The 14,483-nt window shown below is 42.2% G+C and overlaps 1 protein-coding gene across 1 annotated transcript; it reads left to right on the top strand.

Annotated features, from left to right (window-relative positions):
- Positions 1-514: 514 nt before the first annotated feature.
- On the top strand, positions 515-14,012 carry ANXA8L1 (annexin A8 like 1). Its single transcript, XM_010411254.4, has 13 exons — positions 515-1,119; positions 1,231-1,277; positions 4,644-4,734; positions 5,001-5,095; positions 6,204-6,317; positions 7,065-7,155; positions 7,779-7,858; positions 8,472-8,531; positions 9,057-9,150; positions 10,918-11,013; positions 11,249-11,307; positions 12,160-12,282; positions 13,627-14,012. The coding sequence occupies exons 1-13, from the start codon at positions 951-953 to the stop codon at positions 13,681-13,683; spliced, it is 1,176 nt and encodes a 391-aa protein (XP_010409556.1). The 5' UTR covers positions 515-950; the 3' UTR covers positions 13,684-14,012.
- The last annotated feature ends 471 nt before the right edge of the window (positions 14,013-14,483 follow it).

Below are 14,483 nucleotides of genomic sequence, written 5' to 3' on the forward strand. Positions count from 1 at the left end.
AGTGTGTGGGAAGGAAATAAGAGAGGCCCATAGTTTGGTGTTTACCCAACATGCCGTGTGAGCCTGTAAATGTGAGGGGGCACAAAGCTCCTACATAGCAAGTGTTAAGATATAGCTGGTGGGAATGTTTCCATCAGGGCAGCTTTCCATTGCAAAGAAATAAATAAATAAACACAGGCATGGGTGGATTCTGACAGAAGTCTAGACAGGAAAATACTGCTACAACCATAAGGTATTTCAGATGATTTCACAGAAACATTTCTCCAAATTAAAGTCCTAGGAGCTGTTCCGCTCTTTTTTTTTTTTTTTCTTTTGAAAAAAGAGAAGTTTTGCACTCAGCTCCTAAGCCTTAACATGTCACAGCAGCTAGTGCAATTCCTATGATGCTTAGCTGGGGTTAGCCTTAGATATGTTGGTCCTATGTTGCCCTAGAGATCATTTGTGACTCATGCTGTGGAAGTCTAGGGGTAGGATGGCAGGACCTTCTAAGTCTCTGTACAATCTGATGCTTTATTGAGCTTCACTGTAAGGTGTAGGACATGGATGGTGTGGAGTGTGGCTGGGTATGCGGTTTGTTTGGTTTCGAAATATTTTGGTTGTTTGGCTCTGAGGGTTTTTTTAATAAGTTTTTGAAGGAAGGGAGGTAGAGGAACGTTTGTTATGTTTCTAGAGTCCTATTTGGCAGTGTTTCAGATTAGTAGAGAGAAAGAATTGGTAATAATGAGTGACTTATTCAGTTGTAGCAGAACTCATCTAGCCTCAGTGAACTTTTATGCTGAGAAATAACCCGGTTGTAATTTGCATGTTGTGTCTGTGCCAGAGGCCAAAATGTTAGCAGGGAAGGGCGTGTATTGGGAGAAGGAGTGGAAAAATTACAATGAGTCAACAAGGTTGAATTTAGGGCTCCTCACAAGGGAAGCCTCATTTATTAAGCAACCTGATCTCTCCCTATGAGATCATATGTGAAAAACAGGTTGAGCCATGTCTCAGGGTGTTGCCCTGTGGAATTTGTAGATAAAGATGCTTTATACCTGCGTGTGCCTGAGAGGCCAGTTACATTCTGCAGCTTCCAGAGGGAACAAGCCTCCAGAGGAGTACAGTTATTCCATTTTTCTTGTGGTAAGTCTATTGAAAAGAACTTGTGTTCCTTCCTCTCCTTCCTATCCTCACCTTCAAATCTCAGATTCCCAAACTGTGAGGTGTGATATGTGTGGTTTTCTTCACCAACAGACCCAGGTATCACTACTGAGACAGCAATGGCATGGTGGAAGGCCTGGGTAAGTAGAGGATATACTGACACTCTGCGGTTTTTTGGCACTATAATAAGGTAACTTACAAGTTGCATCAGGCACTGTGTGGGAATGAAAAGTTTCCTTTAAAAATCAGCAAGACATATTTACTATTTTTCAGGTTGTAAAATAGCATTCAGCACTTTGAAAACATTGATGAAGGAAGGTGTTGACATGATTGCTGGCTAAAGGAAGAGGAGCAGACCCTATCTGGATCTCTCAGTAGAGAGTGGTGCAGGGGGTGTTTATATTCCTGTGTTCATGGGGAGGTGGTACTATGCAACAGCAAAGTTACACAGCTGAAGTTTGAAAACTGTGGGCTCCTTGTCTGCTCCCTTATCCTGTGGCAGTGAGTTCAGGGCACTAACCTGTCCCCATTTTGGTCCCCTGTTGTGCTGGTAGGCTGTGGTCAAGCCACAATGTCTACCTTTGGTGGGTTTTTAATATTGCAAAAATTATGTGTCTTGAACACCCTGTCTCTTTGCCAGGAGCCAGAAATGCTGTGTATGTTCTCTTGTAAATGATTGTGGTTTTGAGAGGAATGTGGCAGGATGGGGAGAAGCTCATGGGGTCTGCTGAGGCAGCACCTGGGGTCTGGCTCAGACCAGGCAGCAGGTAGCTCTGGTGATGTGCCAGCCATGGCAGCTGCCCCATCAGCCTCTGTGGCAGGCCAGGTTTTTGCCCAGATCTCAAAACATATATTTGTTTTTTTTTTTCCCCCCTTCCTCAGAAAGATTAAAATTGTAATCTTCCTTTCTGAGTTCTCTCTGCCTCCCTAGCTCCTTTGGAATTTGGTACAATAAAATAGATATTTTTTCCAAAGCTTGGAGTAGCTCTCACTTAATTTTTTTTCCTTTTGGATGATCTATTTCCCTCTACCCCTAAGCTGGAAATAATTTCTAAACTCAGAGTGAGAAAAATAGGAGAAAAGCCCTTAAACTCCAGTGATCTCTTAACCATTGGTGTTGTAGGGGGTGGAGGCATGAGAAGAAAATGAGAGGTCCAAAGAAGGATGGGGAAGAATTGTTTTGGTTTTCTAAACCCTTCATAAAAAATACAGTTCAAAGGCATAAGGAATGAAAAAATGTGAAACTTTCTCAGAAAATATCCAATGGAAAAAAACCCCAAACAGTAACCCAACCTGTCTCCAGACTCCAGCTTTTCAAAAAAACTATTGTTTAGGTTTGAAAATATTTTGGCAGTGAAACTTTTGCTCCTTCTTCCTTTCATTTGTAAGTAAAACTTTTCACAGCATCAGCTGTAAGGGACACTGCTTCTGCTGCTTTCATGCCAATTATTTATATTTACATGAGAGTCACACAAATGCCTCGAGTAGTTTCAGTCAGGGAGTTGTAGGATCAATTCAACTGGGAAACAAGACCAAAGTGAACAGGGATTCTCTGAAAAGCTGGTGCAGTTGTACTTGTGCTGCAACAATTCCGTGCACAGAGAGAGAGGTGTGTGAGTGAGTCACAAATGTGCTACTTGAGCCAGAAAGGGCCGTAACTGTTTATCGGAATTAGTACCAAAAAAGATCATTGTTTAATTTGTTTCCACTGCCTCCAAATGAAAGCTCAGCCTTGTACTTCCTCTTTCATTGAGTCACCAGGCATGGGTACAGAGTGTTTGGGAGTTTCTTCACAGGGCCCTTGCATGCAGCTGGAGAGGATTGACCATCTTTTTCAGAGCAAACTCAGATGGATGGGTCTAACCTGCTTTCCAGGGAAGCTGTGGTGGTGCTGGCTGTCTTAACAGAGGGATAGAAAAGGAGCACCTGAAATGATCCTGCCATCTCAGCCAAATTCTTGTAGGCCAATGCCAAACTGTTAGAGGTGGCAATGCCACCTGGTCTGTCACTGCTTTTTCTGCAGTGGCAGCTTCACCACAGCCTTAAACTGGCCGCTCGGTGACAATTTGGATTCAAAGCTGCATCTCTTGCCAAGTTTCCTGTTGACACCTTTTGCTTCACAGCTGCTCTTTCTGCTGGGAGCAAGGTGTGGTGGTGCAAGAATGTCTCTGTGCTTGCTGTAAAGCAAACTTCCAAGTCTTGCTGATTGCTGAACATGCTGCCTCTCTCAATTCTCCTCATTGCCTCTCAGCTGCTTGTCACTGCTCCTGGAGCGTGGCTGGCAAAGGGGCCAGCATGCAAACATGTGCCAGCTGCATCCACTGGTTCTCTTTCACACTGGAAGTAAGAGCAGAGGGGATTTGCATCATAGCAGGAGGATGATGGGTGGCACTTGGTGGTCCATGTTATGCAAGTCATGTGGGACAACCCTAATGCTTCCTTCTGGTCTGTAATCTCTGAACTTTATCTCGCTATGAAGCCATCTCCATTAAAATATTCATCAGGTTATGCTGATACCATTAGTTTAATATTAACCCTGATTCTTAAGGTAAATTTATGAGAATATAGTGGTTTCCAATTTAAATATCCTTGCTTCTAGGAAGGAGAAAATTGTGTCTATTATTGTAATAAAGTGATGATGACTCTTCATCCCTACCCACCCACCTACTCCCCCTATTGATAGGACCAGCTTGTGATAGATGTGGCAATATCTTCAAGCGAGTTCCTTGACTACCAGCTTTGTTAAATTGAAGCTCTTATGCCTGGGTTCTGGTTGATGGCCCTACTACCTTGTGGTGACTAGAATAAGTCTCAGTGTGTCTTTCTGCCCTGGGACTCTGGCACTGTCAACACCTTAGAGGTTTGTTAGGAGGATTCTTGTGTAGTTGTATCTGATTCTTGGTACAGGGAAGAACATCAAACCTGCACTCCTCCAGATGGATGTCTTCCTTCAAAGTAGTTCTTGGCCCAAATCCTTCCAGTGGAGGTGCTTCCTTCTTGAAACCAACTGTGCAGAAGTGCAGCAGCAGCTACTGAAAAAAATGGTCTGTGAGAACAAGACTACTTCAGGAATTCCAAAAGCTATCTAAAAACTACCCTGCACCAACCCACTGAGAAGTGCAGTATGATACAATAGCATCCATGCTATGAAGGACTGCGTTTAAGGAGTGAACAGGAAAGTCCAGTCTACTACAGTCTGTGCTTTTTCTGCCAGACTGCCTGCACTTCACAACGCTTGCAGTACTGTCAGCCGTGCTTTGCCCTTCATGTTTCTGCCAGCAGCAAAGGCTGGTACAGGCAGGTGGAAACAGGAAACTTGTGTTCTCTTTGGAGAGAAACTTGTGCTCTCTTTTTGCTCTGCTGAGAAACTTCAAGCCAGTCTCTCCTGTTTTCTGTGACTTGACAATGTGTAGGCAATAAATAGCATTAATATACTTTTCAAATACTTTTTCTTCAGCTGATGAAAAGCAGTGGTGAAAAGTCGTGTATTTTTCTTCTTCTTTCAGAGTGAAGCAGAGGGCAGGTCCGTGGCAGGTGCTTTTAATTTTAATGCTGCACCTGATGCTCAGATTCTGTACAAGGCCATGAAAGGGCTTGGTGAGTTGACTCCAACCACATACGTAAATTCTATGTTCTTCTTATAATTGGTAAGTTGAAAGCCATTCCTTAGGAAATTTGCATCCAGAGATATCACTTCTTTTCTACTGTGAAAAATTAAAATTATAGTTTCCTCAGTATGTACTTAAACTTCTACACAAAGGCAATGAACCAGGCAAGGCTGTCTGAATATTCAGATTGGGATTTTGGACCAGTCTCAGCTTATTCTGTGTGCTGTATTTATGATTTATTGTTGCTTTCCACAGGGACTGATGAACAAGCTATAACTGAAGTACTAACCAAGAGGAGCAATATGCAGCGTCAAGAGATTGCCAAATCCTTCAAAGCACAGTTTGGAAAGGTTCTTCCAAAACAAAGCCCTATTCAATCACTGGTTTACTGCATGCAGGATGTAGCAAATGGGCGTACAGTTCATCCTGAAAGCATGATGCATACTATATGCAAGTCTTCTGCAAATAAGTAGATTAATATCTATTTATAAGGCCTGCAATAAATGTGTAAAATTAATTTTTGACTGGAAAGAAATGTTTTTTTCCTAAAGATTTAAATTTTTTTGTAAAATGCATTTTGACCAGGAATACTTTTTAAAAATCAATGTTAACTGTAAGTGAAGCTTCTTATTGATTTGAAGCTGTAACAAAAATTGATACCCATCTAAGTTACACATTGAGTAAACTAGAGGTTTGTTTCAGGCCTTTTTAAATGTCAAAAAAGATCAATTTAAAGACTTATTTAATTACACTTGTTTGGAAATTGCATGGTTATTGACAACCATGTTTTCCTTTGGCTCTCTTTGTTTCTTTGATAAAATCTTACTTTTATTGGGAAAATTTTTTCATCAGCAAACTGTACCCCCAGCCCTGCTGTGGAGTTTCCAGTGACCCTTTCTGGAAAGGGAACTGCCATGCAAAAGCCTCAGAAAGGGAAGCAAATATGGAGGTGGCAAGTATGGAACAATGAACAAATAGATGGTTGCATCCTATTAGAGCAGGGAGAGTCATACTCTGGGAAAGCCTGCACTAAAGTGAAAGGGAATTTTGACGTGTATCATCAAGCAGACTGCATTCCTGATTCTGCAGATGTCCTGGATGCAAGTTCATATGCAGGCTTTGGGAATTAGCTCTCTCTGAAGCTACACCCTTGCTCAATGCAAGGCCTTCAGCTACCTAGTTCTGCTCACTGAGTTAAGCAGAGTGGAGCAAGATTTGCTGTGGGATTAATTATTGAGAAAGCCTGAATATCAAGAAAACAGGGAGTGTGTAAGCACCTAGACAAATCCTATTTTGGAGTTAGGAGCCTTTTTCAGTCCCAGGACCTTTTTTAATGAACTATCAACAAAGCTGTCATTCAGCTTCATTGCTTGGGCCATGGGGATGGAAGCAGCATGTGCAGCAAAATGATCCTGGGGGGGCTGTTTATGTAACCATGTGATGATGCACATTTAACAGGACCTGATTGAAAACCTGAAGTCCGAATTGAGTGGCAACTTTGAGAGGCTCATTGTAGCTCTCATGTACTCCCCATTCAAGTATGATGCCAAGGAGCTGTATGATGCCATGAAGGTAAGCAAATTGCAAGCTGATATTTAAGTAGTAGCACAAATGCAATGCTAATTTTCTGCAATTGTGCAACTGTTAATAACTGTACTGTTACATGGTTAAGTTTGTTATTAGCACTAGCCTTTGAGAAATACTTAATTGTACTATTAATATACTGGGGGAAAATGCTGCTTAAATATTTATTGCTGTAAGAAAGTTTCTGTACATATGTAACTCATAGAGCCTGAGAAGGCAACAGCAAAACTAAATTCACACCCAAACCTGCTGCGCTGATGCCCCACTTGAGCCATGAATCCTTTAAGAAATCAAGGAGTGGTGGTGCAAGGGTCAGGCTGGGGTTGGCTGGGATCCTCCCTATTGACAATGTACTTTTAAAAGTCTCAGATGGTCTGTTAAAATGGTACAAAGATGGGCTGACTAGACAGGCCAAAGGGGAATGCTAGTCTCCCTGCATTCCTCTAATCCTGTCTATTGTCAAAGATCTGACTTCAGAAAAGCATAGCAGAAATGTAGGGTTACATAAAATCATCCTTTACAAACTAGGCACCTCACTAAAAGAAACCATGTTCAATCCAAATGTGTTTTGTGTCTCCAGCTTTCATCACGACGGTTTCTTACAGCTCAGCACACAGCCTGACACTTTGCTGCCATCCAACTCCTCCCTTCACCATACTTCTCCAGCAATAAATCACTCTCCGTGACTAGATGCTTTTCTCCACCTTTATTTCTCCACTGCGTTTTCTATTATAGGGTGTGGGAACGAGGGAAGGTGTTATCATAGAGATCTTGGCATCTCGGACAAAAGCGCAGATCAAGGAGATAATCAAGGCGTACAAAGAAGGTAAGTGCCTGGGGCTCAGATTTCTGTGGACAGAGCAATGGGCCTGATTGCACAGCAGGAATGGTGTTACCAGCTAGCACTGTCAGCAAGAAAATGGCTTTCTAAAAGCCATTTAACTCCAAAAGCAATATAATTCTGCTTTCAGCTGACAAACAGAACATGGCTATGCTGAGAGAATTGAAAATCCCTTTCTAGGTCTTCATCCAGCTACAGCAAAGGGTCAGCAAATCACAAATTTGGTTCAGTTTGGCTATAAGGAGAATTGTCAGAACATAAACAAATCTATAGCTATGCACTTGGTTTTTTTCTCCCCATTAAATAGATAGATATTTATCAAACATATATTTGTAAATATTTTATCTTTTTCATCCCTTCAGCTATACATCTAAAATTAGCTCTGGCTTTATTTCTTGGACATCAGGGGAGCTAGTGACCCAGCTGGATGCAAATGCTGACCTGAGTATCACAAAGAGTATGAGCTGCTCTCAGCCCTGTTTTTTTCCCTAATGACCTTCTTGCCTGGTGTCAGGCAGTGTGTGTGCTTGGGTTACTGGTAATATCTTGACTATATCACCTAAATAAATAACAAATCCTTCCTTTGTCCCTCTCTTTCCCTTGGGTAGAATACGGTTCTGATCTGGAACAAGACATAAAATCGGAAACAAGTGGCTACTTAGAACAGATTCTGGTTTGCCTTCTTCAGGTAATGCTGGAGAACAGAACTGAGGGTATAAAGGTCTTCATGTTTTTCTCTTCTTTTTCGGAGAAGACATGCACTAAAAGAGCCAGTATAGTCATGGTCACCAGATAAGTTGCAGGGACAACCATGTCACTTGGAGTGGATCTGTTTCAGCTTCGATGGGACTGAAGCACCTCCTTAGAGCAGTAAGAGAGCTGGGAACTTACAGCCAGCTCTGCTGCAGAGAGACACCTCACTTTTACATATGCATAAAGCCACTGTACCCTACAAGGGTCTTAGAAAACAGTGCCCCTCCACTATGATTCACCACTTTTCCAGGGTCTGTGCCCTCCATGCTGAGTGCATTTGAATGCATTTACCTACCACATTTTCAGAATTTTCCTGCCTGGTAGCAGAATAACTGAGCAATTTTTCACTCTGCTTCATATGACTGATTTCAGCACCTTTCAGTGAAGGAGCTAGCACTTGTGCTGTCTGAAATATTACTGCTTGAGTACTCTGCAGAAATAGATAGCTGAGAGGATAATTGATCTTTGCTCAGAATGAATGCTCTGATCCTTATTTATGGAAGAATCTTCATGAGACAAAATTGTTACCTTTCTTTTTCTGCTCGTAGGGTGAGAGGGACAATGCCACTCTCTACGTGGACACAGCCCTGGCTCTCCAGGATGCAGAGGTACTCTCAAATACCTGTGATCAGTGATATGATCATTCCCACCTCCTTGAATTTCAGAGTGCTTCAGTGAGCAGCACAGTCCTGGTCAGCAGAGGGTTGGAATCACAATAATTTGGGGTGGGCTGATCTTTAAGTAAGTGATTCTTCAGTTTTGCCTGCACTGCTGAGCTCTGCCATTCCAAAGAGGAGTGATGAGGCCTGCACTTTGGCTCAGCTGCTTTTGATATGTGAAAGTGTATGGGTATGGTGGAGTGGAAGAAGAGAGAAAAGGGAAGAAACCTCAAGTGTATTGTTGGCTGCTCCAGCTGCTGCAGGACGGGTAGAAAGGATGGAGATAGCGGCTGCTCCAATTTGTCTAGAAGACAGAAAGGTTTTCATAACCAACCATTCTAGGAGACTCTGGTTCACACAGTGGTGTAGGTTACTCCAAACCCCTTTACCCCAGCCATGCCTTCAGCCAAACTCTGTTCCTTTACCAGCTGTGCACACAGAACATCTTGCTAATAACTGTGTGTTAAATTCCAGACTCTTTATGCTGCTGGAGAGAAGATACGGGGCACTGATGAGATACAGTTCATCACCATCTTGTGCAAAAGGAGTGCCACACACTTAATGAAAGGTATGGAGCAGAACCCACACTACCAACACTACACTCCCAAGCCTCTGAAGTCAGAAATCACCTAGCCAAAAAGAAGAGGCAGGGCTATAGATGAGAGACATGGGTGGTCACAAATAAGTACCTGAGCCTGTTTTCTAGTTCCTGGTCACTCAGTAACCAAAAACTGCCAGCAGATTTTGTGAAAGATTATGAAGATTTAGTTCTGCTGAAAATGAAGTGGCTTATCCAGGAATCCCTATACAGTGGTGATAACTGGATAGTTATTTTTATAAACCCAAGAAGTGAGTGAGTACCATCCTAATTAAGTAGGAGCATGTGGTGAACAGACATGTCCTCTGGATGTGGATTCTTCCAGGGGAAAAAAAATATCACTAAAAATCCAGCTGGTTATTCAGTGCTGGAGAATCACAGTGTGCAACCTGCATTTCTGCCCCAGGTCCTTTTGAGGGCATCAGAGGCTGCCGGGAGGGAAGACACTAGTTCTGTTCCAGTTGAGACCTCAGCTCCCCACTGTCTGTGCAGCAGAGACCAAACCTTTTCATCTCAAGGCTTTTGAGGCATAACAGGTTTCACTACGTTGGCTGAATCTAAACATATCAAGTACTGTGTGAATCAGCTAAACTGATAAATCTAGCTGGAGATAAATTAGGCATGCCTGAGCTTTTTCAAGCTGACGTCCTCTGAGGCTGTTTCTATGCCCTGGAAGCCAGCTCCCCCTTGTGTTCCAAATTCAATCTCCCTAGGTCACTTAAAAAATAAACAAAACAAACAAACAAAAATAGGTGGTCTCTATAGCCTTTGTCTGTATCTGTCTTTAAGAATTGAATTTCATCTAGTTGTCATAATGCAACCAGTCTGTGGGACCTACTGCGGCACCAAGCAATTTCTTCTGTGGTACAGCCACTTGCAGCTATTTGTGTTTAAAACCTGAGTGTAATTGTTGCAGCTTTTTTAATTTTTTTAATAGAAAGAGTAGGTCTGAGTTGAGAAGTTTGTATCCATCTGTCTATTCTGTATTCCATTTCCTCAAAGTGTCTTGAGTGTTGATGATCTTGGATGCTGAGCAAAGTTTATTAAGATGTCCATTGCATTACATAGCAGTTTTCCTTCTTTGTTAGTCCTAGAAAGCTAGGAATAAAAGCAGATATCTGTGTTTCTGAGCCTTGGAGTATCCAAGGTGTATAAGGCGAGCAATTACCCTGTTGCTGAACTTTCGTTACTGAGGGAACTCAAATATCTCAGAATCTGCACCTGTGTTTTGCTCATCTTTTCTCAGTTTTTCGTTTTTTCTAATTGTGGTTGAAGTTTTCTCAAATGGTGGTGTCACCATTTTAAAGTCTATAGGCTGTCAGATGCATAGTCCTAGACTTAAGTTGATTTTATTTTGGCTCCTGAAGCTAATGACATCAACAAGCACAAGACCAAAGGTGTGCCTAACTTTGTTGTCTGCTTTATTTCTGTGGCTAAAGACAGCGATGAAGGGTCAGATTTCCACATAAACTTGAGGTGACTGAAATTGCATTTTCACATGAAGTCAGGGAATTAAGAACCATGAATGGTTTGACTTTTCGTAAATTTTAATATCCATCTTTATAGCTTGTATTTCTGATGTTGACTAAAGCCTCCTGAAGCTGGCATAAATGTGGCCATTACTTTTGCAGGATCTGTGTGTTCATATTGCCACACAAGTAATGCCTGTAAGTATTGGGCGCAAAATGCCTCTGAGGTTACCTGGTAAAAACTTGAAGTTCTTTGTGTTTCAAACAGTGTTTGAAGAATACCAGAAACTGGCTGGTAAGAGCATAGAAGACTCTATCAAGAGTGAAACTCGTGGTTCACTTGAGGATGCCATGCTGGCTATTGGTAAGTGGTGACCTTTCCCTTTGCTTTGTCTGCTGCCTTTTCTTCTGCAGTACTTGACTTATATTAGATGGATCTACTTTATAAAGATATCAGGAAGTAAGGGGTACCTCTTGGGTAAGATAAACTCAGATTCCAGGAACACACTGAATTAATGGGCAAGATATAGGACCTCAGTCACCTGCTGTCCTGGACTGGAATTACCATTGATTCTTACTGAGCTTTTTTGTATGCCTAGTGAAATGCACCAGGAACATCCATAGCTACTTTGCAGAGAGGCTGTACCATGCTTTAAAGGTAAGACTCTTCATTGCAACACACTTGTTTTCATACTGACATAACTTGTAACCTGGCTTCCACCAATTCAAACTAGTAGAGCCAAGGCTTGGTGAAATTCAGCAGGTTTAGTGCAATTGTTGCAAGTAATAGCTGAATCCTTTCGAACACTTCAGGTAGAAAAGTACCCTTTAAGCTCGAGATACCAAGGGAGTCTGGCTTTTCTGGCTTAAGAGTCTGCAAGGAGCCCAGCCCCACTTTCTGGAACACAGACAAAACTTCTGGAAGAGGCTTTTCTAGGAGGTTGATTATGGTGAAGTCTTCCTTTCCATGTTAATAGACTGGAACACAATATTTTCTTTTTAGAAAGCAATTCTCTCACTGGCAGTATAAAATGAGAGTTTCAAATGGGCACATATAAGGTATCTGCAGATTGTGCCCCTGTAATGTTTAACTGGTATGTACAAGATGTCAGCTCTCCAAGCCTTTTGGAAAGCTGAGATAACTGTTTTGTTATCAGTGTGATCTTAATTTTCCTGTGAGCGATTAAACAATATTGGTTGAAGCCAAACACTGCCTGGGTGATGCTGCAGAAGGACAATCTGTATTCTGACAACTCCCATCTTTGTAGCATGTTTGCTTTTGCATTTGACATGTGCAAAACTTGTGCACACTTCCATGGTGGGCTTGTGGTGCTGACAGTGGCCCCTGAGAAGGGTGAGTGGGTTGGCCCTCCAGAAAGAGATGCAGATGTTCCACAGAATATGTGCCAAGTGGTGTTTGAAAGCTGACTCCTCCTGTCCTGGACTAGTTTGCACAGCTTATCCCTTGAACACCCAGTGATATCACAGACTAATGTATCTGTTATTCCAGGGGGCTGGCACGGATGATGGGACTCTGATAAGGGTGATTGTTTCTCGAAGTGAAGTTGACCTAAATCTTATAAAGCCTGAATTCAAGCGTATCGCAGGAAAGTCTCTCTCCAGTATGATTTCGGTAAGCAGAATCTGGATATGATGATTCTTAGCCACTGCATGTATTCCTTATCTTTCCAGCACTGGGGGATGCTTCCATGGTTGTTTGCAGCAACAATGTCATTTCTGCATGATCATGGCTCTCTTTCACTAGGCCTGTTAACAGTCATGTCCTTGAGAGACACATGTCTGAAAGGTGGGCCAGACTGTACGCTCTGGAAGTGACTTGGACAAAGCAAACCCAAGGAGACACTGCACCCAGATTTTCATGGACCAGACTGTGTATCCATGCACTGCATGATCTCCTAGATGAATCTAAATTAAATTAATCATTCTTGTTACACCTATCCCACACTGCTCTGCCATTTTCTCCTCTCTCTCTGCTATCCTTAACTACCTCAAGCCAGTGCCATCCATATAAGTCAAAATAGTGCTGGGGTATTTTGTTTATCTCTCTTTTAATTTTTCTTTTCTTTTAATTTTTCTTTTCATTTGGGTTCTTTTAGCTGCCTTATCCCAGATGAAAGCCTGATCTATACTGTGATGAGATACGTTCAGTTTCTGAACCTTGTCAAGGCTTATTGTAGCATTTGAGTCTCAGCTCTGAGTGAATGTGCCTCCCCTGTTAGTGCTGAAATGCTGGTTTTTACCATTTTTCCTAAGGACTCTGGGACATTCCTCTCCCCCTGTGCAAATGGCACAGAAGCCCTGTCCTTAGCAGTCCCCATGGGAAGTCTGGTTCTGTAATGAAGGGCCTTTCTTCTAATTGACACTGTCAGTGTCTGTCATGTTGATTAATGATCAGTCATCAGGGGTCTGTACAAAATACTCATTCCTTCTGAGAAGTGGAACTAGCTTTACACCTGTCGTCACAAAACATTTAAAGGGAGCAAATTCTTTTTTAACCTAGTGAATATTTTGTGTAGTGCTTCTAGATAAAAATGGCCACATTTGTGGCTTTTTAAAATATGTCATGTGTCAGGGCTAACTATAGTGCCTTTTCCCTAAGAGATGCTACAAAAATACCCAGGGACAAAAAAACTGAACACAATAGGTTTGCTTGCTGTGATTTGTGCTGACTTTGTCTGTGCTCCTCTCTGGGACAGAACCCTGATCAATTGCTCACCTGCATTCCAAAGGAAAAAATTGGACTTGATAAATGTTATTTCAGGTGGTAGCTACAAGCCTCATTTCTCCATTCTCTTTTGATGGTGTGTCAGCTGGCAGGAACACTGCTGAAGTCTGGCTTGCTCTTTCCAAAGTTCTTTTCCTATGTGGGCATATTCCACAGACTGACAACGTCAGCACTTGGATCATGCAGAGGATCTTCCATACTCACCTATGTTTTAATATTTTCTCCTGTCAGGATGATACCAGTGGTGATTACAAGACAGCCTTGATGAACCTCTGTGGCAGTGACTGACAGCCTCTAGGAGGAAGAAGTTGAAAAGGATACAGAGAGAAAATTAACAGTGAACAAGGGTCTGAAAATGTACTTGCTGAAAATCTTTCCATTGATCCAAGTAGAGGGGAAAAGAAGATCAAATTAATGGTCAAGATTTCCAAAGCTTTCTGAAGGATGTGGATGCTCATTACACATTGAATGCTATCCACTTCCCAAACTGTTTTTCAATCACAAGTGGGAATATTAATTTGTTGTTTCCATTTTGTTCTTTGAAGTTTTCTTCTATTTTAACCCATTGTGAAGGATAGTACTTTGACATGAAATTAAAGATTCTTTTAAACCCTCTATAGCTGTTTCACAAGTCTGAATAACTCTACAAAGCTTGGGCTGTCCTGATGCCATGCTAATTTCGCTAGAACAAGCTGGTAGAGCACGGGCCATTTGATGCTAGCCAGGTGGGTCTGGAAGGAGTCCCAGATATTAATGATGCTTTAGGGAATGGATCAGAACTGAGAATTTAGTGCCAGGGACAGTAGTTTAGCAGCCTTATCTACATAACTTCAGGGAGGGCTCCCCAAGGAGCAGTAAATGGCAGAGCCAAGCTGGCTGTAAGCATGTGAAAGTTGAAGGCTCTGTGCCTAGTTTCCTTCTTGCTTGTCTGTTGGGGAAGACCAGCAAGTTCAGGTCCTCACATCAATGTCATACCATGGGGGAATCAAAACTGGCATGGATGACTTGGTTTTGGTGAACATAGGATATCCTGCCCTTGGGAGCAGACCTGTTTCTGCTCCTAGTGTCACAGTAACTTCTCAGCAGTC

This window comes from Corvus cornix, chromosome 6, assembly GCF_000738735.6.
Source record: "Corvus cornix cornix isolate S_Up_H32 chromosome 6, ASM73873v5, whole genome shotgun sequence".
Classification (NCBI taxonomy): domain Eukaryota; kingdom Metazoa; phylum Chordata; class Aves; order Passeriformes; family Corvidae; genus Corvus; species Corvus cornix.

Coding starts and splice junctions, on each gene's coding strand:
- ANXA8L1 (XM_010411254.4), top strand. CDS start 951: ATGAGATCATATGTGAAAAACAGGTTGAGCCATGTCTCAGGGTGTTGC. Junction 9,151..10,917: donor TGCCACACACTTAATGAAAG/GTATGGAGCAGA, acceptor TGTTTCAAACAG/TGTTTGAAGAATACCAGAAA. Junction 11,308..12,159: donor GGCTGTACCATGCTTTAAAG/GTAAGACTCTTC, acceptor CTGTTATTCCAG/GGGGCTGGCACGGATGATGG.